Source organism: Fukomys damarensis, unplaced genomic scaffold (genome assembly GCF_012274545.1).
Source record: "Fukomys damarensis isolate Sample0158 unplaced genomic scaffold, DMR_v1.0_HiC HiC_scaffold_39, whole genome shotgun sequence".
NCBI lineage: Eukaryota > Metazoa > Chordata > Mammalia > Rodentia > Bathyergidae > Fukomys > Fukomys damarensis.
In genome coordinates, this window is record NW_022900951.1 from 44,062,841 (window position 1) to 44,085,912 (window position 23,072).

The 23,072-nt window shown below is 39.4% G+C and overlaps 1 protein-coding gene across 1 annotated transcript in view; it reads right to left on the reverse strand.

Annotated features, from left to right (window-relative positions):
• The window catches only part of Dgkk (diacylglycerol kinase kappa), a 134,282-nt gene extending 111,457 nt beyond the window's left edge, over positions 1–22,825 (reverse strand). Inside the window, exon 1 of the mRNA XM_010606296.1 lies at positions 22,270–22,825. Within this exon, the coding sequence (XP_010604598.1) occupies positions 22,270–22,812 (543 nt within the window). The 5' untranslated portion in view covers positions 22,813–22,825. The remainder of the gene's footprint in view (positions 1–22,269) is intronic.
• Positions 22,826–23,072: the final 247 nt, after the last annotated feature.

Below are 23,072 nucleotides of genomic sequence, written 5' to 3' on the forward strand. Positions count from 1 at the left end.
ACTGGAACTCTCCCTGTAGGATTCCCCAGGAATAATGGTCTTCACTGTCCCAGAGGAACTTCAGGGACATGTGAAGTAGGGAGGGTTAAGCTGACAAAATAATTGTCAGGATATGAAAATAAACTGAGTGGCATTTTTACCTGTCTTGAGTTGTGGGCCTTTTCTCCTGGAGAGGAGAAGTTTAAGGCAGAGGTGATTGTTGTCAGCCTCATCAGCTGCCCATCCCAGCTTAGTTTTCTCACAAAGAATATCAGTAGCTTTTTTTTTCTCACTCAGGTCACTACTACACTGATGCGGCTGGGCGGGAAGCATAAACTAAATCTTTATTCGTGCCATGTATTTTTTTCACACCTTTGCAATGAAGATTCAGATTTGGTTCAATATGTAAAATTATATCCTATTATTAAGAGTTCCTGACTAGAATGGCCTGAATTTCATTTTCATTTGCTACAAGTGCAAGGCCAAGTTGTGCGAAGTCTTGGAAGCTTTTCTTCCTCCTCCTGGCTTCTGATGACCTCACCTCATCTTATAGCATCTGTTTAGTTTCCATTTGTTATGTATAATTCACAGAGTGACAATTCAGATGGGCAGAGATGTAGTGGGAACTTAAATGTTGCTGTACTAACTTTTTAATACAGCTGACCTTGTTCCGTCGGTGGGTTTTAAGTGGGAGCTTTCCACTGTGTTTCAACTGTGGATATAACCGGATCCTGTTGCAGAATGACACATGAGCTGGGTTTGCTTCATGCTTCTCAGAAGTGCAGTGCTGTCTCTGTATAGCCATTTATAATCATTTGCCTGTCTTCTGAGGTGGATGTTTAACAAACATAACCATTTAGCCTCAGCAGTGTCTACATAAATATCCCAGGAATTCAAATGTTACTTTAAATTACTAAGTCTAAGAATTTCCCACAGAACAAAAGACATACTCTGCCATTACCCTCCTTTACGAAATCTCAAGGTTACTTCATATCATGAATTAACTACCTAAATGTCTCTTGATGTTACCTAGTGATAAAGAGTTGGTTATACAAACTGGCATCAACTGCAAGGAGCTCAAAACTTTGGAGACCTTGTCGGCACAGCAAAATGAGTGTGAGAGCTCAGATCTCTTCATAGTACAAAATGGTGTACTGTCACGTTTGTTATGTTGCAACCTCAAATTGCAAGGCAACCCCAGGAAAACAGAGATGTCAGTGTTCTCTGGTGGTAGATTCAGAGCAACTCTTATAAAAAGAAATAGTAGGGTAAAAGGTTATACACAAAATATATTTCATATTTAAGTGGAAAAGGATAAGAGGCATTTTGAAATTTAATGACTATTATCTGGTCCTTCACCTAATAGGAAAATCTTTATGTAGATATCGAGTTAGTACCTCTTCTACTGACTAGAAACATTTCCCTAGCCGGGCCTCCAAGTGTAAAAAGCCTCTCTTAGGACTTAGGTTTCTGCAGCAATTTCTTTAAAAGTTATAATCAAGGTAACAATAGACTTTGTAAGCTCTCATCCTTTGATCACGAAAGGTCATCATCATCTTTGCTGAGCGAAGATCATCAGTAGCCACAATAATAAAGGTTCTTCATCATCCTTGATGAGTGAAGGAAGATTGCTCAAGTGTTAATAATATTCTTGCTAGGGGCCACTATAAATTAAACTGGTTCCAATTGTACACACCCTGGATAATATATCAATGCTACATCCTTAGCCCTTTAAACATTTTTTAAAAATTTTGAGACAGGGTCTCATTAAGTCATTATGTTGCTCTGGCTGGGCTCAAGTTTGTGATCTGCCAGCCTCATTCTACCAGAGTGCTGGGATTACAGGCATAAGCCACCATTCCCAGATAAGACTCAGTGTTAAAAAGCAGTGATATTCACTCTTGCTATTCCTACGTTTTTCTTATTCTTCATGGGGCACTTTTAAAAAAAGACCTGGGGAGCAGAGGTAGTAAGTGTGGATAGCATTTATCTGAAACGAAATTATTGTCTTTCACATCATAACAAGTGTTATTTTTTTTAAAGAATCAGCTAGGTACAAGGCAGTGAAATAAGAACTTGGTGCATCATGTGACCCTTAAAACAACACTACAAGGTAGGAGTTACTAGTCTCATATGACAAATGAGGAAATCAACTCAGAGTGTTGAATGAGGGTCTTTGCCCAAGGTCACAAAGCTGAGAAGTGACAGGGATGGGATTTCAACACAAATATATCTGACTCTGAAGACAACTTACAAATATACAGTTACTCCCGTATTTAGCTTTTCATTTCATACCTTAAGGTCCTCAGGTAGAAGCAGATCTTAATAACTTCATTTTAAAGACAAAGATATTAAGGCAAAGAACAGAGAAATATTATTCAGAAGAGCCTAAAATATTTTTCTATCTGCTTAATGCAGGCTTTAAAAAGGAGGAAATGAAATACAGAATTAGCCTTCTTCAGCAAGCCACTGCTTTGTAAAAATATTCCCTCACTGATATCAGCCTGAGTGCCATACTACTGTACTGGAAGGTGGTCCAACTAGATGTGGCAGCACCACATTGTGACAGAGACGGAAGGGCCACATAGTCCCGAGCTGCACCTATCAAAACCTAGTAGCAACTAGACAGACACTTGTGTTCTAACCCACACTCCACACACTTCATTTGTTTTCAGTGAACAAATTCCATTTTGTATTGATGCTGTATCCACTTTGAAGCTACGCAAAGTGCTGCACAGTGTTTGTAAGGTACTGAAATGTTTGAGAGCCTAGAATTTTAAAGTGTTTCCTAGATATTCTATTGTGAGAAGTATGCTTACTTCCAGATGGATGAGCAAGAACTGAGAAGTTAAAAAATTTGCCTCAAATCACGAAGGCTCAGATAAGAATAAAACCAACCACTAGGCTAGTGTTTTTTTCTTTTTTTTATTTCCCTAAGAACCGTTGAACCATTTGAGACTTCTGATCTCAGAAAGTCTCAAACCATTTAAATGATGAATCATCGTTATAAGTATTTTAAAGAGATTTCAATTAAAAAAACAGTTATTGCAACTATCTTAAAACTGTATCTCAATTCTTAGTCTGTGGATTTGGTTAGCTTTAAAAGGCATAATACTAAAGCGAATGCAGGAGGTTCACAATATCCCACTTTCTTTGGGGAAATTGGATCATTTCTGGGCCAAAAGAAGCTGCTTTGGAAACCTTGTATCAGTTAGCCTGAGGTGGGTTAGGGATTGTTTTTATATTCAGGAGCTTTGTACTTGAATCTTGACTCTCATTCTTAGATGTTAAGTGCCCTTTAATTTTAGTTTTGAATAATATTCATCTGTATAATGGGGATGAAAATAATATGTTAATCATACAGGGTTGGATTAAGAATCCAAGGGCATAGGAAATGTAGAAAAAATTTGTAAAGTTGTAGAGTATGATACAAAAATCAAATGGCAGTCTAGAAATACCATTACATTTGATGGCTATCACATGCCTGATTGGGATGTGTCTCTGCAGTAGTCATTCTTTAACTTCAATATTGGTTCCTACATGCATGACAAGGTCTTCCAAAGGCATACCTAGCAGGCATATATTAGTAGCAAAACAGTCTCTTGAATTCCAAAGATTTAATAAGACGGTGCTTTGTGTAGACCCTGATCCTGTATGAAACGCGTGGGAGAAATGGTTTCCTTCTCAAACTCCATCTCAGATCTCTAAAGCCAATCAGAATCTGATACTCTCATATCACAGAAAGATAGGACATAGACATAGGTGGTCCAGAAATAAAACAAAAGCATCCCAGATCCTGAGATGGCACCAAGAATCCAGATAGGGTGTGAGAAAAGGTTAAGTTGCAAAGTAGAGAGAAAATGAGGAATTGTCAATATCTTATGCTATCTTCTCTGGCTTCACACCTCTGATTTCTAAAAACCTGTGTCTGCACCCTTACTTTCTTTGCTCCCCATCATTTTGCGTCCCTAGAATTCCAATCTCATCACTTCTCAGCCCCTCCCCTCAGTTAAAAATTCTGAAATATACTTTTATTTATTTCTGAACTCATGTATGCTCCATCTTGGTGGTTCTCAATCAATTCTTACCTCTTCTGAACTTAAGAGTTTCTCTTGTGTCATTCTTATTTTCTTCTTAGGATAACAGTTATTTGTATTCTTGGTCTTATTTCCTTTACTTGGCTATAATAGATTACAGGTAAATTGTAGTTACAGGCACAGTTCCTGTATTAGTTACTTTTCCTGCTGCCAGGACAAAATACCCAACACTCACAAGTTAAATGAGGAAAACTTTATTTTAGCTCACAATTTTTAGAGGTTTATCCAAACCCTAAAATAGTCTATAGTTAGCTGGTTACAAGGCGGGGTGGCATGGCACAGGAGCATCACAGAGGAGAAGCAGTCCATAGCATGGCAGACAGGAAGCAGGTAGCCATCAAGGGAGGATAGTCACATCCATACGGACCAACCTCTTCTCACCAGACTTCACCTCCCAACATCACACCCAGCTATAAACCCCTCAGTGGACCAATCCAGTGTCACACATCCATGATGCAGTAATATCTCCAAAGCCCCAACTATGAGCACATAAAGCTTGGGTAGGCATCTACGTATAAACCATGACACATGGAGTAGGCATTCAATATATGATTTTAGATCATTATTTTACTGTTCATCATTTTATTGTTCACTATTTTACTGTTTGCAGTAAGTAAACTACTATCATCTCTCACCTGGATGTCTATAACAATCTACGTAATCTCTCTCTCTCTTTTCTTGTTCTCCTCTATTCTATCATTTATGTCACAATGTATATTTTAGAAACAGTACTTTTTTATGTTTTTCTTCTTCAAGAACCTTAAATAATACCCCAGTATACAGAACAAGATCCGAATCCCTCTACCTTTCTTTCAAAGCTTTTTGATGTCAATTAAATGCAGTTCCTGTTGGTTCCAAGTCTTTGCATATGCTACTCCTTTGTAGTAGAATGCTTTTCCCTCTCCACAGAACTAAATTGAACTGATCTCATCTCCATCGGGAAGCCTTCCCTAACTGCTCCATCATTTATGCCTGCCTTTTATAATGTCACAGTGTTATTCTCTGTACTTCACGTGCTGTAACCAAATTCTATCTTCCTGGTATCGATATGTCCCTGACGCCAGTGTACATGATTTGTCTTCCAGATCAGATTGCAGACTTCACATCTAGATTGTTCTTCCCACATAAACTATCGAAAAGTTGGGCCCCTATTCAGGCCTTTACTTAACATGGTTTTAATCTAGATGCCCCCCCAAGAGCCTCATGTGCCTATAAGTGTGTCTTTTGAAAGGTGATTAGCTTATGGGGGCTTATAGCTGATTTGCTGTTAGGAGATGCGGTTCGTTTGGAAGAGAGTCACTGGAGGTGCGGCCCGGAAGGGTTGGTCTCCTTCCCCCCACTCCTGTTTTGACTCTTGCTGCTTCCTGGTTGCCATGAAGTTCTGCTCTGCTGGGAGCTTCTGCCTGCTGTCTTGTCTTGGAGCCAGTACGTTATGGACTGAAGCCATACAAACTGTGAGCCAAAATAAGCCTCTCCTCTTTTTAGTTGCAGGTATTAAGTATTGTGTCCGAGTGATGATGAAAGTAAATAAGGCACTTTTAAAGGTTTATCAGTTTATTCCCTGATTATTTTATCTGTAGCCATTTTAAAGGTCTTGTGAAATTGATAACTGAGACAAATTTTACCAGGTAAGACCACTTTTCTTTAAGAAAATCTTTTTTTTTTCCTAAACGTTTTCAGAGCAGATCTTGTAATACCCTAAATACATTTTGTCTTGCTACACTTAGAACTCTTATAATATCTCTCTCTGACTGTTTTTTGTTCTTAATACAATAGCTATTAAGTACCTACTGTGTGTGAAGAATTTTAAAGCAGAATATTTGATTTAGAGAATAATATATTTTACTTATTTTAACATAGCCAATGTGTTCTATGATCTTATTGTTCTATGTTTTTCCTATTGACAACTGGATAAAAATTAACATCCCTTATTGGTTTCCCTAAACTTGGTAAATTCCTGGGCTTATAAATAAGGAGTTGGATAATAAGAAAAGCTGCTGTCATGGTTTAAATGCTAAGTATTGATCAAAGACTCATTTATTTAGGGTGTTGACTTCATCGGTGGATCGATGTGTTGATGGATTCGTAGCTGACTATGTTATTAGAAGTTCAATTTTAGAGTGAAAGTTTTCAGTTTTGGACCATTAGATATGATGTTGGTGCTTCATAGATAGCCTTTATCAAGTTGAGATAAAGATAATCTATTCCAATTTTCTGTAGGTTTTTTTTTAAATCATGAATGGGCATTGAATTTTGTCGAATGCTTTTTCTGCACCTATTGAACCAACTCTTCAATTCATTGATTTTTTTGTATAGTTCTCTTAGTTTCCATGGCATTGATTTCTGCTCTGATCTTTATAATTTCCTCCCTTGTATGAGCTTTGGATTTTTCTTGCTCTTCTTTTTCTAGGAGCCTAAGATTAATCATTAGGTTGTTTATTTGAGCTCGCTGTTTTCCTACTGTGGGCATTCACTGCTAAGAAATTTCCACGTAGAAATGCTTACACTGTGTCCCATAGATTCCTGCATGTTGCATAGGCATTATAATTTATTTGTAAAACCTGAATAATTTCTTCTTTAACTCCCTCTGTGACCCACTGATTGTTCAGAAGAGTGTTGTTCAATTTCCATGTGTTTGTGAAGTTCTTACAGTTTCTTATGCTATTGATCTCCAGCTTAATTGCACTATGGTCTGATAATATACATGGGATAAGTACAATTCCTTTGCATGTATTTAAATAAGTTCTATGAGCTAGTGTATGGTCTATTTTGGAGAATAAACCATGTGCAGCTGAAAAGAATGTATATTCTGACTTTGTGGGGTGGAACACTCTGTAGTTGTCTATTAACGCCATTTGTTCAAAAGCTTGGTTCAGTTCTAGTATTTCATTGTTGATTTTCTTTTGTCTAGATGATCTATATGTGACAATGGGGCAGTTAGGTCCCCACTACAATTGTATTAGTGCTTATTTGGTTTTTCATGTCCCTTAATATTTGTTTTATATCATTGGAGGCATTAATATTCTGTGCATATATATTTATTATTGTCATCTCTTCCTCTTGTGTTATTTCCTTTACAAGGATGTAGTGGCCTTTGTATCTCTCTCTTTTTTTTTCCTCATTGAGTTTATTGGTACATTTTCAGTATACAGTACAGTTACATTCATCATTGGGATCTTGTACCTTTACATGACAGGTCTTGGTTCTTATTTTTTCCCCTTGTCCCTGCCCTCCCTTCACCCCTCCTTCATTGTATCTCTTAATAACTTTTGGTTTGAAATTTACTTTGTCTGCAAATAAGATAGCTACCCCTGCTTTTTTCTGGGCTCCTGTCACTTGGAGAACTGTTTTCAATCCTTTCATTTTCAATCTGTGAGTTTCTTTTTGAACTAGGTGTGTTTCTTGTATACAACATATTGTTGGATTTTGCTTCTTAATCCATTCTGCCAGCCTGTTTCTTTTGATTGATGAATTGAGGCCATTGAGAATAGCAAAAGCCATTCTAGGTAACGGAGACATGGCAGGGAGTATCACAGTCCCCAATTTGCTACTGTACTACAAAGCCACTGTGATAAAAACAGTATCGTACTGGCAAAGAAAAAGACCTGAGGGTCAGTGGAATAGATTGGAAAATGCAGAAACAACTCCAGATGTACTCAGCTACCCCGTCTTTGACAAAGGAGCTAACCATCCTCAGTAGAGGAAGGATAGCCTCTTTAATAAATTATGTTGGAAAAACTGGATTTCAACCTGCCAAAGATTAAAACTAGACCCTTATCTTTCACCATGCACTAAAGTAAACTCCAAGTGGATTAAAGATCTAAATATTAAAACAGAAACTCTAAACTTGCTGGAAGATAAGTTGGGCAGAATTTTCAAAGATATAGGCATAGGAAAAGATTTTATGAACAAATCCTCAGTAGCACGGGAACTAACACAAAGAATCAACAACTGGAATCTCATCCTATTAAAATGTTTCTACACTGCAAAAGAAACCACCAACAAAGCTAAAAGACAATTTACAGTGCGAGAAAAAAAAATTTACCAGCTGCTCTTCAGACAAAGGACTAGTATATAAAATATATAAAGAACTGAAAAAAAATCAGGCCCCTAAATTATAAAGACCCAATTCAAAAATGAGCATCTGAAATGAACAGACATTTCTCAGACAAAGAAGTAAAAGCATCAAGGAAATATATGAAAAAACGTTCCACATCACTGATCATTCGAGAGATGCAGATGAAAACAACACTGAGATTCCAACTCACCCCACAATGAATGGTTGCTACCTAGAAATCAACCAATAACAAATGTTGGCGGGGTTGTGGGGAGAAAGGAATCCTTCTCCATTGTTGGTGGGAGTGCAGACTGGTGCAGCCACTGTAGAAATCAAGATGGAGATACCTCAAAGAACTAGGCTAGAGGTTCCATTTGACCCAGCCATCCCTCTGCTGGGTATCTTTCCAAAGGAATTAAAAGAATCATACCACAGTGACATATGCGCATCAATGTTTATAGCTGCACAGTTTATAATAGCTAAAACTTGGAAATAGCCCAATTGTCCATTAGTTGAAGACTGGATTAAAAAAGATTTTTTTAATATAAAATGGAATACTACTCAGCCATAAAGAATGAGAAACTAAAGTCATTCATAGGAAAATGGATGCATATTGAAGCCATACTCTTAAGTGAAATAAATAAAACACGCATGTGTAAATGCTGAATAGTTTATCTTGTGGGAAAGACTAAAAATGTAAATAAAACCCAAATGGTATAATTGACAATGTGAAATTGAAAGAAAAGGGCTAAAGGTGTAGGGGAAGTAGGAAGGGTAGGGGAAAGGAAAGAAGGGAAAAGAAAACATGAAAAAATTGAACCAAAGTCTTTGTAAATAGGGAAAGGAGGAGGGGGTGAAGGGAAGGCAGGGATAAGGGGAAAAAATGAGAACCAAGACCTGTCACGTAGAGGTAAAAGATCCCAATGATGAATGTAACTGTACTGTATCCCTAAAATGTACCAATAAACTTAATGAAAAAAAAACAACAAAGTTCGAGCCATGCTGGAGTAGATAGGTCACTGAGGGCATACCTTTGGAGGGTGTGTCTTTTTTCTGGTTCTTCCTTGCTTGCTCTGCTTCCTGGCTGCCTTCAGGCAAGCAGCTTTCCTTTATCATGCCCTTCCATCCATGGATTTACACCTCTGAAACTGTGATTTCAAATGAAGTGTTTTTCTCCTTTATGTTTGTCAGGTATTTTGTCTCAGCAACAGAAAATGACTAATGTAGCCACCCACAATGTATCTGATCACAGTACATTCCTTTCCCTTTCCAAGTCATTCAGAGGATTTTCATCAACAAAGACAAAACAGCCAAAGAGGAAGATAGAAAAAAAGTACTCAGGATCAACTCTTTACAATTTCTTTAAAACTTGCACATTCTCTTCCTTCTCTTCTAATACTTCAACCTCTAATCCAAATATTTTATTGTTTGTCCATTTCCACAGATAATATTTGCTCATATCATTCTCTACTCCCTCACCTGATTGTATTGATTCAGTTTCACTTTGTTCAATACAGGTGGAGGGGAGGCACACAGACACCCCCGTTAACTTTCATGGAAAAACTGGCACCCTTTGGTCCTCAACCCTTAAATTTTAGCCTCTGTCCAATCACTTTCTTGAGCTTTAGCCTCGAAAGGAATTTCTTTCAAACTAAATTTATGATCTTCCTCTAGCTATTACTTGAGCCTTCCCTTGCTTCTCTGTTCTTTATAATTCAGGCTAGAAAGTTAACTTCCCCCAAAGTTTTACATCAAGTCAGCTACAAACCATTCTTGTCACCACCTCTTCTAACTACTTCCCGTGTTTATTACCTTAGGTTCAGGTCCCTAGTGACCTTTGTTTACATTGATGTCCCTTTCTTCAGAGTCTTCTTATATAATCCATCTTATATACTAAGATTTTTTCTTAAATCTAAAATGAATCATGTTACTCTTACTAAAAAAAAAAACACTCCAAGATCCTTTACTGCTTATGGAATAGAACATATTCCCTCAAGTGGCATCCAAAGCTCCCCATATTTCTGCTCCTCCTTAACTCTTCCAACCTTTCTTTCTGATGCACTGAACTTTCCACTCATGTAAGTTCCTGTGGACTCTTAGAGCATTACTCTTTCTATCTCCTCGATGTCTATGCTTCAAATATTTTCTCTGCCTTTCAGGTCTCTTTTCTCATGTTTTTCCCCATCAAAGTCCTATCTAATCTTCAGGCACAGTTCAGATCTCACTTCCCTCAGATAACCATCCACAACTGAAGGGCTTCCATCCCTACATTGTTCTTTGGCACAGTAAGTCCTTAGCAAAGTTACTATTGAATTAAACTCACAGAAGAACATGTAAGCTTTAGGGAACTCACTGCCTACAAGAGGGGGACAGGCTGAAAATAGATAGATAGTAGAGCTGTCCAAGTTATAGGAACCAGAAGAGTTTCCTCCTTCGTATGATTTAATTTCTCTCCTCTGTATCTCACCCTCTAAGCTTTATTTTTTGTTTCTGAAATTGGGCAACTCTGTATTCTATAAAATAGGATGCAATGTTCCCCCAAATCTCCATCAGGGTGCATGTGCATGCCTAGCTACCAGGATGTTCAACGATTAAATTGTATGTATAAACTTGGATATGTTCCTGGGAGTGAATGTCACAGTACAGACCCATGGCTACACATTTGCTTATACTAAAGTCCCTTTAAATTCCCATTTCAAATCCCTGTTACAGGTTTCTGTTTTAAAATCATGCTTAGATGAAGTGTGACTAGGAATTGAGTAAGCAGTTCTCTACTGAAGAACTGAAGAAATCAGTTCTCAGCACAGGGTTTATTGGCTTCCAGGGAGTTGCTAAGGAAGCCATTTTATTTAAATGTAATGTGTTAGTATCAGGGTTAGCCCATAAGAAGTCTTTGGGCCCATCAGGAAAAGGTACCTTTTTCTAAAAGCACTTTGCTATCATTTGTCAGAAAATTGTCATAGAATATTGATTTTGTTAGAGAAAGTCACTTGACTACTTTCTGACCGAAAACTGGTAGAATAAATGGGTACATCTCTTATGTCTAGGATACTAGAGTTATCCCCTTAGATGTCACACCTTCATATAGTGTTCAACTTGCAGAACTGTATATTGTGTTACTGACCTGAAGCCATTCTAGAAAGGGTAAAAGTTTTCTATTTAGCTCAAGGGAAAAGTTGTTCATTCTGAGTGAAAACAAGATGGTTGTTAGGGCTGTCTGTTGTCTGAATAAAGAATTTATATTGTCTTTCCTGACAGGCTATTTTCAAGCTCAGGGTGCTAATCTGATCAGAAGCATTGGTGAACCAAATTAAAGCTTTTTCTGTAACTGGTAGGAGGCTATTTTAGATACAGCAGATTGCCAAAAGTACATCAAAGCTTAGCTATTCTTCTTACTGCTTGTGAGAAAGGGGGAACTTGGAATAGTCCTACTGACACTTAGCTCTAAATTCAAGTGCCAGCTATAAGAGAAATTTGATACCAAGGTAACGAGTCAAGAATTTTTCAATTAAAATAAGAAGAATGCCATACAGTGAATTATAATTAACAGTTAAAATTAGTGAAAAGGGTACCTAGTTAGTTAATAGTACCTAGTTATTTGTTTAAAACTGCTCTTTATGTAATCTACTTAAGTACAATATTCTTCAGTTTTACTATGCTTGGATATATTAAAAAACTAGTTTTGTTTATCTTAATATCAGACTACCTATCACATTCTCATTTTTATCAAAATTAACTATGTTTTGGACTAAAGAAGAGTAATTCAAGACTACATGCTCAATATAGATTTGCTCTAAGTATATAAGGTGTGTCTGTGGAAGCCAGACAAATCTACACCTCTCTGGAAAGACAGAAGACATCTCTGCCTATCATTACCTACTGATAAAACACCTGATTCCAAGGCCATTTTGTGAGAACAACTCTAATCTGATCATTCTAACACTGTATATAGATATTGTAAATATGTAAATTATTATGTGTCAATTAAAAAATACAATAAAATCTATTTTTTCATCTAGGCTTTATGATATTCCTTTAAATTAGCTCCCCTACCATTTATCATGTGGTAGGTAGTATACTAGCCCTAAGGACCTTGTTCTTACAGGCTGATGGGATACACAAGTTGATTATCTTCATAGATGGCAAATGAGAAACAGAAGTTTGCACCAGGGGCTTCGGGAGCTGAGAGGAAGGGTATCTGGTGCAGATGAGATACTGGTGAAAGGTTTCAGGAGCCTGCTAAGCTGAGTAAGTGGCACATACTTAGTTTCATTTAAGAGACACAAAAGCTAAGCCCTGGAAAGATTAAGCAAGTTACCCAAGAATGCACAACTATCTAATGTGAAATCATGCTACAAAGAGAAGTGATTCCCAATCTAAGAAAGAGTCCAGTCTTGGACCACTGGCTACAAGATACCATCGAGCAAGGATTTATTTCAGAAAATTCCATGCTGATTTGCCTCACATAGCGTATTAGAAAAATGCATGCACACCAAATAACCAAAGCTTGCAGCCTTCTAGGACAGCTAATTAATACCTATACCACAGTCCTGGCAACCTTTAGCTCTTCATTTTGTGGTTGCTGCAGCTTGCTACAGGAAGATGCATTGCATAAAAATGAGGCATCAGCTCAAACTTCTTCAGATATCAACTTTAAGAGGCCTGAGTCATTCAAATCATTCTCTAAAGTCCTTCAACCACCATAAGCAGCAAAAGTACTGCTAAATAAATGTGTATAATTACTGTTTATTATAACTAACACTTATTAGTTTTAGGTCCCGTTCACTGCTGCTTTGAAATAGTTCTATTGTGGTTTTATGTGTACTTAATCGTCCCGTTTTACAAGCATTTAATTTTGTAAGATACTTTATATTTTTTCTGGATGCATATAGTCTGCAAATTCTAATAATAATAATTCAATTTATGTACATTTGGCTCTTCTGTGTGTTTCATGTGCAGTTTATAGTACACGAGGGCCTCTTACAAAATCAATGTGTATGGTACATTTATGCCCATTTTATAGAACTTGGAAAAATTTTGCTGTCCTAAATGTTTGTAGATACTTACAGTTATATATTAGAATTTACTACATACACTACATATTTACATTTTACTACATATAGATTTTACTGCATAAGTACAGTGTACTTAGTGTTTTGTCCTTGCTCAAAATCACAATCCCCAGGGCCAGGGGATTTAGCTCAGTGGCACCATACCTACCTCACAAGCGCAAGGTCCTGAGTTCGATCCCTGGTACCAGAAAACAAAGCAAAACAGAAACACAGTCCCCCATGATGACATTCCTGCAAGCAAAGACAATGCTGTGACAACCCACTTTAGGAGACAGTAGTGATACATTCTGGGGTTGGCGGGGGGAGGAACTAGAACATTAAAGGCCAAATTTTCAACTCTGACTTGATTCCTTTTTCAGTCCATTGTGCTCCTGTCACCAGCTTCCTTGATAAGTAGGCAATAATAAACAGTGCATGCAAACTCACTGTCAAGTTAGCTGAAAATAAGTAATTGAGAAGGTAATTTAGTTACAAACCCATCTGAGCATAGAAGAAGATGAATCAAACACTACTTATTTTATGTTAAACATCAGCCTTTCCTTTAGGATTTCATTGAGAAAAACATAAGAGTTTACTACTAAAAAGGTTTTAAAAGCACTAGACAACATCACATTTTCCTTTATACTGCAAGGGACTTGTTTAGTGATGTAAATAAACCGTGAAACAATATGTTAAAGGCACGTAATAGATGCAAATGACATTTATCAAAGGAAAATGAACAAGAAAGGTCACGATGACATGGGACTCAGAGACTACTGCTAGAGTCAGGGTTCAGAGAATGGCACCCTGCTGCTGAAGCCAGCTTCAGAAGGGTGAAGAATCAACAGACAGAGCCCAGGATTAATAAAACTTTCCTGAGATTTCAATTCTCTCTAGTCACAGTCAATGAGCTTAACAAATTTTTCTCAGCACGTATTTTTCATTTCCCACCTCAAGCTGCAAAATCCCAGAAGAGAATGGGTAGAGACATTAGCTGAAGGAGAAGGCAAGCAAATGAACATCTGGGGTTGGGAGCACTGTTAGTTGAGTCTTTAGTGCTGCTTCCACCCTGCTCTGATCCTGGAAGCAGGGCCAGGCTCATTTCCAGGGTCCACTGTTTCTTGTTTCAGATCTCTGCTCTGGGCAGAGGGAGTGTGAATCCTGTCTCTCAGAATCCCACAGAATTAATTAGGAATCTCCTGTCCCAGGCCCTGTGTCTGGGGAAAAGGAGGTAGGAATCCCAGTCCTTAGGGGCCAAAATCTCTTTTACAGGCTCTTTAAAGCAAGAGGCTTAAACAACAAATGACTTTAATACTTTGGAAGATGAAAATCTCTAAGTGCTACAAAAAGGACTGACAATTCTGATCTTACTCAATAATGCATTACACCTGCCTTTTAAATGACAGGTGTTGGTTGGGTTGTGTACGGTTTATTACAGTTTATAACTCTCAGCGTCTGCCACACTTAGTGGAAGCTGGATGAATTTAATGTTATATGTCCTTATAATTTTTAATATCCTCACACATAAAAATTTCCCTTTCTCAGTGGGAGATACACAGCAGAGCGTGATACAGTCATTTTGTATTAGATACAAAGACATTAGTAATATTTTGCGTATGGTTAAAAGTGACCCAATGGAGTCAGAAATTTAGATTTTTCCTTTTGAGAATTTAACAGTGGAAAGATGGTAGATTTTGTTCTGCACTCTTTTCTCCAAGGCCAAAGTCACAAAAACTAGATGGACAACTAAATCTGCATGTCCAAGAAAGTGCAATAAGTAAATAAAAGATCAAAGCGCCATTTTTATATGGGAGACTGTCTCTTGGCAGAATGTATACTCTTTATTTGCTTCACACAGCAAGTACATGCTTGCAAAGTTACATTTCAATCACACGTTTATCAATCAGATCATGCAGGAGTTTGAGTAAACTTTATGCTAAAAGAAAATGTCTTCAAAAAAAGTAGAACGACAAACATCTAATAAATATAGACTAAAAGCTTATATCTGAGAAAAATAAGTGGAAATATTTAGCAAGATAGTAACTGATTATTTCTTATTGGTGCGGTTTTGCAAAGCTTTTATCCACTTTTTGGAAGCTTTCTTGATTTCCTCTATTCTCTGGAGTTAGCATAACTTCCTTTATTGCATTGAAGATTTGTTTGAGAAAAGGTATGCTAAGAGAATTGGTTGTTAATTGTGAATGCCTAGGTAAAGCAGCTGATAAAACAAGTAATCACCACTTATACCTTTGTTTGGTAAAAAGGTCTCTCCTTTACCCGTTTTTATTTTATTTTATTATTACTATTATTATTATTTGGTACCTGGGATTGAAGTCAGGACCTTGCTGAGTTCAATCTCGGGGCTTACTTACACAGTGCTCAGTGCTTAGCACATATAGTAAGTACAGATTTAATTTTTAAGAAATAAGTTAATTTCTAAAATTGGACAACATTGAGTATTACACTCTGCTTGTAAATACGACTTTCAGATTTTCTGGATTTGTGAAAATCAATCCCTTTTTCCACTCTGCAAAAAGATATGTTGAAGCCAACACGTAATGATATGATAATCCACGTCTATTATGGCATTGGCTAAGGGTTCTCGAGTGCTGGTAGGAACATTCGCCTCAGTGGAAGTCATTAGATCATCGTTCTCTTTTCTCTCTCTCCCTTTCTTCCTTTGGCTTTTACCCTCCTTGTCCGTCCCTTTCTCTCAACCTTCTTTTCTTCCCTCTCCCCTCCTTCTGCCCTATCTCCCTCTCACCTCTCTCTGTTTCCCTCCCCGCTCTTCCGCTAGCTCCTTCTTGCCTCTTCCCCCTCCCCTTTCTCTCTCCCTCTTTCCTTCCTTCTTTCCTTCCATCTTTCCTCTTCCCTCTCTCCCTCTCTCTTGCCCCTCCCTCTTTCTTTTATGCCCGGATTTGTTTATTTTCTGTCTCTATCTCCTGTCCTCTTATTCCTTCCCCTCTTTCCTTCCATTCCTTTTGAGAAAAAGCTTCAGCTTCCAGTACTTTCTTAAGTTGTGAGGGCCAGTTTGATCCCTAAAAAGGGAAAATTTTTGTCGAGCGTGGAAATGCTTTTCCTTATGTGGACTTACTTGGACTATGTCTATTCTCCCCTAACTTTTCTATTTATCCTCCAATTTAAACAATCCTATATTAAGAATGAAACTTTTGAATTTGGGTCAATTCCCATTAGGATTTCCCTTTATTTTTTTTTAAATCATATTTTTATATTGTATTTTGATGGAAAAGTTCACAGTTGCTTGTGAGGTTGGGTCACTTCTCTTCAAGAGGATTTTTTTTTTGTACCAGGGATTGAACTCAGAATTTTGTTTTCATTTGATTAATAATATTTCTCCTTCCAACATACATACACACACACACACACACACACACACGCACACATGCACATACATGTCCGTTATTAACTTCTAAAAACACTTAAAAACATGTACTTTGAGAATAAGGCTCATGTGCTTTGGTAACCTGGGAGTTTTATTTCTTTTTTCCCCCCTTTTCTGGGATTTAAAAATTCAAGATATTTGGTAAGATCAGAGACCCTGTCTCTTAATATTTCTTTATTTTAATTAAAATGTATGAATGGAGGGACAATTAGTACATTCATTGACTTTGATGATTTGGAAAGTATCTGCTCCTAAAAGAGTTCCTTTTCTATTTTTCTTTTAAAAAATTTCCATTTGAGCATAGATGGTAGTGAATTTAGGTTATTTTCTTTAGTGCTGTCAAAGGTTCTGTCCTTAAAAAAAATATTTCTTTTTGTTCCTGTAATTTTTTTTTTCAATTTCTTCATTTGTTTGTGGAAGGGCAGTAGGTTTCATTATCTTAAGTTTGGAGTTTGGTCTCTTTCACTTCTTTTTAAAAATTGAAATGCAACTCACATAAATACCATAAAATTAATCATTTTAATGTGTAAAAGTATGCGAGTTTTCGTGTATTCACAAATTAGCACAACTATCAGCGTTATCTAATTCTAAAGCATTTTTATCACTTCTAAGGAGCCTTGTACCCTTAAGCCATTCCCCCGCCCCCGTCCGCATCCACCCCCAGACCCTGGCAACTGCTCATTCCCTTTCCACCTCTAAGTATTTACCTACCTGGACTTCCTGAAAAATTGGAAGAAGTAATATTAGTGAGCTTTAATGAGATTGATGGGCCTCTTCTTTGGAATACTTATTTTTGTGCTTATAATTTTCACCAAGGATTAGTCATGGGCCTAATAAAGTTATGTTTCATTAATTTTTTAAAGACTAGATATACTGGCTAGTTTAAGCTGATTTCTCTTTATTTTTACATTATTTTGGAAAACAGAAGTATCATAGGCATTGATGAAGGTAAAGAAAACTTTTTAGGATATCTTCCTTCCTTTTCTTCCTTTTAATAATTTTTGGAAGAGGGATACATTTCATCATTTGCAGTGACTTTTCATATCTTTTCTGTACAAAAATCATGAATTTGTTTTTCTGCTTTGAGAATAAGGTTACTTTGCTTTGATAAGGGAGGGCTTCTCCCTCTAGGAATGATTTTGTTTTTTAATCTTTGAAATTATTTTTTTCCACTGAGGAAATTATAATTGGCAGGCTTTGGAAAGGTTGAGCACTCTATCCTTAGCAGGATTTCTGTTTATTTCCTTTAAAAAGGTCTTCTTTGGGAGTACTGTAATAGGTTCAAGATCTTGTGCTTCTTCTCTTTCCTTCTCAGGCTCCTGTTCTACACTGGCTCCCTCCGGGAAAATCGTAAGTGGAGCAGCAATCTCTGCCTTGGAAAAAATCAGAGCTGCTGAAATGTCAGCTAAGAGATAGTTCTTAGACAAATAAGGATTCCATGTGTAACAGGCAACTATATAAGGGCTATACCAAAAATCCACAGTTCATAAATTAAATTTTTGCTCTCTCCTATCCTGCTGCCTTTTTAAAGAGGAATAAAACGTTTAACAAAACAGAAGAAACATTCTGTAAGCTATAAAGTGTCTTTCTTCATAGAACATATGATATAATCCTTATAATGCCCCCAGAAAGGTTTTCTAACCTCTGTGAGTTTTTCCCCCTTTCCTTGGAGGAACTTTGAGTAAAGGCATAGTATTTTATTTTGCGCTACAGTTTTGCAGAAGCTCTAACCAGAGATTTTTTTTAATAAAAGCAGATGAAATGTACTCTCAGAAAGGAAAGACCTACCGACTGAATACTACCTCATTATTTCTTCTAGAACATCTTGCAGTAAATTCACAGGAGTTCTCAGAACATACCAAATAAATCAGATGGTACATCAAAACTTGGCAAGGATGGAGGGGAAAGCTGAAAGGAAAGAAAATCATTTCTTCCTGACCTTCAACAGGTTACACATGTGAACCAATAATCTCATAGTTGTTTACAGTCACTACAGATACTCTGTTCCACTTAGGAAAAAAATTATTACCCCTGAAGCCAACAGCATCATCATTGGTCTGCTGCTGCCCAGCATGCATAGGATAAAAACACCTTGCAAGCCATTTTTTAAAATGTTAGTAATTTGTTTCTTAATTATTGTCCAACATCCATTCTGAAAATTGAAAGAGGGACTGCACCTCCTTAGGGCAATATATTTCAGGCTACTTAAGCATTTACTTCTCACTCTGAAACCAATGAGAAGGCATTTTTATTAATTCACTGGAGTAACATTTACATGGTTGGAAATGGAATTGATAGGTTTCAAGCTTCAGCACAAACAGGGAATGTTGCATTGTATCAGGCACTGAAAAAAAGGATCCCTACTTTTGAGAAGCTCAGTAATAGGTAAGATAATAAAATATTCAGATGAGAATTACCAGACACCATATAAATAAACGCTTGCTATTTTACAAGAAAATGTGTGTCCCCAAACCCTGCTTTGTGTGCAAAAACTGCTCTGTTATGGTTGGGTGTGATGACAATTTCTGTATGGTCATCAAAAGGAATATGCAGACCCTCCCTCCCCAAATAAAAGCCACAAAAATGTGTTTCTTTCTCAGTTTTCTTCAGTTGATTGTATGGTGTGGTTCTAATTTCATAGCTGTTTGAAATCCACTGAATAAAAATATAAACTGTCTTCCTTCTGGCACAGCTGAGGAGAAACAAGTATGCTTCCCTTCATATAAGTGATGTCATAAGTCATATAAGTCCCACTCCTCCAAAGAGTGTTACAGCATTGTTAAAGAACCATCCTTGCTTATACCTGTTGCCACCAAGTGAGAGACCATGGCTCATTTCCAGAGAATCAAAATATTTTAGAAAGGAAGGAATAGGCACGTTTAGTTTAGAGACTGTGTTACCCTGGTACCTATTTGGAACGAAAGCATAAACCCCCTTTCCTTAGTCTCTACTCTCATTCTTGGCATAGAATTGCAACCAGCAGGTACTGAAACTTTATTGAAATCCCCAAAGAAAACAGAGTACAGTGTAGAAGGTTTTTTTTTTTTTTCTTGCAATACTGGTTCACAAAAATTACCTGGGAGACGCTTGCAGCAGCTGTATTCAAGTACTTGGTTTTGTTCATTTCATCCTTTGAATTATCAGGCTATTTTCATGCTCGTTGTGTAGGATTTCATTGTTTGATAAGGCTTCTATTATTTTTTTGTTCCCTGAGATTGTGTGTGTATGTGTGAGTGTGTGTTTGTGTAGTTGTTTTCCCCCAAGCTTTCTTCAAAGAGGCAATGTTTGAGAACAACGCTGCCCCAGCTAAGATGGCAACCTGTTTGCCTTGAATATTAACATGCAAGTCAACTGATAGTAGGAGCTACTTGCTTGAGAGCACAACAGAAGATGGGCTTATCACTAAGTCAGATGTTCTCAAACATACTGGAGAGCAATTACTTAGGCACATGGAGGTATTGGAGAATGGTTTAGCTCTTAGCAATCTGAACATTTACCTAGATCTTTTGCATCCTTCAAAATTTTCCAGAGCTATTGATTAATTAATCCACACGACCCTCTAGATGGATGGTCATGCTTTTCACCTCTTTGTTAATTTAATTTTTATTTTTTTCCGGTACCAGGATTGAACTCAGGACCCTTGCAAGGCAAGCACAGTGCCACTGAGCCTAATCCCCAGCCCACCTTGCTTCTACAGATAAGTAATTCAATAATTCCTGGACTATCAAAGCGAAGAGTCAAACCTCTGGAGTTCTGGTCTCTTACCAGTGTTTCATAGTGTCTCTGGGACAGCAAAACAGCATGTCTGAATAGGCATAGAGGAATATAACCTGATTCCCTTTGCCTTGATTCTCCATATCTGTTTGGCAGCAGGTATTTTCCTGGTAATCTGGCAGGAGATGATTGCACACTGGCGCACGAGTTTCAGTCGGACACAGAATGGAGCAAAGGGGCAGGGAAGTGTTTCTGGCCTCAAGTCAGCCTTCTAGAGACCAAAGAGGAGATGCCTTTGTGGGCTCATCCTGGTAATTAAGTCCCTAGGTATCAGTTTCCTGGCAGGTCTCTGAAATCTTACTTAAGAGGGTCACAGGTGGTGATTCCTGCTGTATCCCTCCTACCAACGCAAACGCAAAAGACAGGAACAAGGCTCAGGGTTGGGGTCTTGCTGCCTGTCTTTCCTTTCGTTGAGATCTTCCTCTAGGGAGGGTATCTGCAAGAAGGGGAAAGAACCACCCCTTGGGGGGTGGATTAAAAAATTGTCTTGAGTCCCCTACTGTCCTATTTTATTTATTTATATTTTAAAATCTCAGCACTTTTTGTCTGTGAAACTTTTCAATCTCCCTCTTTTTCAGTCTTTATCGTTTCAGATATTTTGCAAACTCAAGCCTCCTTATTGAAAATTTAGGAAGCAAAATCTTCCTGATTCCAACCTCTTTATCCCCAACCCACCCGCATTCTGCTTTCTGCAAGTGGGTAGCCCTTAGGAGAACGATTCTTCCTAGGACCTACAAGCAGCAGGTTGGAGGGCGCTGTTAGTGTGTTGTGTTGTTTGTTTCTCTGTGTGTTTTCTTTCCGGAGAAGATAAATTGAGGGGTACGTATGCATTATCATGATTTTCATCATTTCATGAAGCGAAGTTCAGAAGAAAGAGTAAGAGCACAGAGGGGGAAAAAAAAGAGAGAAACGCGCTTTCTCTGAAAGAGCAGACAGACAGCGCTTCAAAAGTCCGAGATAAAGACGGAAAACCCTCCTCTCCCCTCCCACTTGGGAGGTTGCCGAGGAACTTCCATTCATTCATTCCAACCCCAGCTAAGCGCTGCGTTTTAGAAGGCATTTCTATAAACTGAGAGGAGGGTTCCCATTCACATGCTCTCAAATCCCAACTCCTGTTTTCCAGTATCTAAATCAGGACTCCTTTACCATGTCACCTGGCCCTGGTGCGGGATGCTTCTTGCCCCCCTCCCCAGGTGTTGCTGCACATCACTGTAGCACGGTGCTTTCGCCTACCTGCTGGGAAATCCTGTAGACAGATGGAATGGTGGCCTCCACACACGCATGCTCCCCCCCTCCTCCCGACCAACCCTGCCCTTCTCCTGCAGGGCTCGTGGGAGCCGCCCATCCCTTCTATCAGTGTCCAGCAGCCTGCAGCTGTGCTGGGCACGTCCCTGGAGCTTCTCCAGTTGCACTCCAGTTGAGGCGCCCCCTCCTCCGTGGTAAGAAGGGTATCAAACGGGGAGGCAGCTCCGCAGCTTGGGCCTCTGCGGCAATGACCAAGGCTGAGAGCTGTGTGTCACTTCCCCCACTCAGTCCCAGCCACTGTGTACCTGGGGCCAGCCCCAAACGCCTCGGGTCTCTTCTGGCTCCCTGAGGGTGTCTCCCATCTCTTTTTCAACACAGAGACCGTTACCGCGCTGTAGCGTCTTCCCGGGGGGAGAGGGGCACTCCCTGCCCTGCAGTCACCCCCATTCTTAGGCCCAGATAACCCACTCTGTCCTCCCACATGTTGCTTCCCGCCTCCCAACAGCTTCTCACTCCCCCGGCCTCCCTATTCCCGAATCTTTCCGGAGTATCTCTGTCAGTGGCAGCCAAACAGGGTGCAAGGGTTACCTCATGTTCGGGGAACTCAGGGGCCATCTGACTTCGCCTTGCTTCTTTCCTCTTTGCAGGGGTGCATTTTCTTACCTTTAACCGGGACCACGTTCGGGGCGATGGCAGTGGCGAGGTCTTCAGAGCCCTCTCTGGAGGGACCGCTGGATACTGCAATAGACATGGTGCAGGACTCGGCTTCGGACAGGTCACTGGAGACGGCTCAGGGCAGGACTCTGGGACAGTTTCTGAGACCGGCTCTGGAGCCAGCAGCGTCGCAGGTTCTGGGACCTGCTGTGTGGCAGGTTCTGGGGGCAGCTCTAGGGCCGGCTCTGGAGCTGGTTCTGGCACGGGCTGTGTTGCCGGCTCTGTGGCTGGTTCTGGGGTGGGTACTGCGTCTAGTTCTGTGGCTGGTTCTGAGGTTGTCGCTGGACAGGGTTCCGGAGCAGGCTCTGGACAGTGCTCTGGTTCAGGTTCTGGCGAAGGCTCTTGGAGTGGTGGAGGAGTCTGCGACGGAGCAAAACGCGGCGGCGGCGGCGGCGGCGGCGGCCACGGCAGCGGAGGCTCTGGAGACTCCGCAGGCGGCTCTCCATCCTGAGGCTGGGCAGTGTCGTGGCTCAAGGCAGCTTCTCGGTCCATAACTGCACACCGCCTCAGGTCTGGACAGCGGGTGCCCCTGAGCTCGGAGGGCTAAAAAGCCCTGGGGAGCCCCGCCCACTGCTGTCCGGCATCCCCGTGCAGGGTGCCAAACTTTCCTGGGTCGTGCTCCAAGGCTGGCTCCGCTTTGAAGTCTGAGCCCGGGCGCTTGGCGTCGCCCTGTGCTGGAACACGCCCCTTGGTGAGCGCACACCTCTTCCTAAGCTGTCACGGACCTGATGGGCGGGAAACAGAGAGGCTTT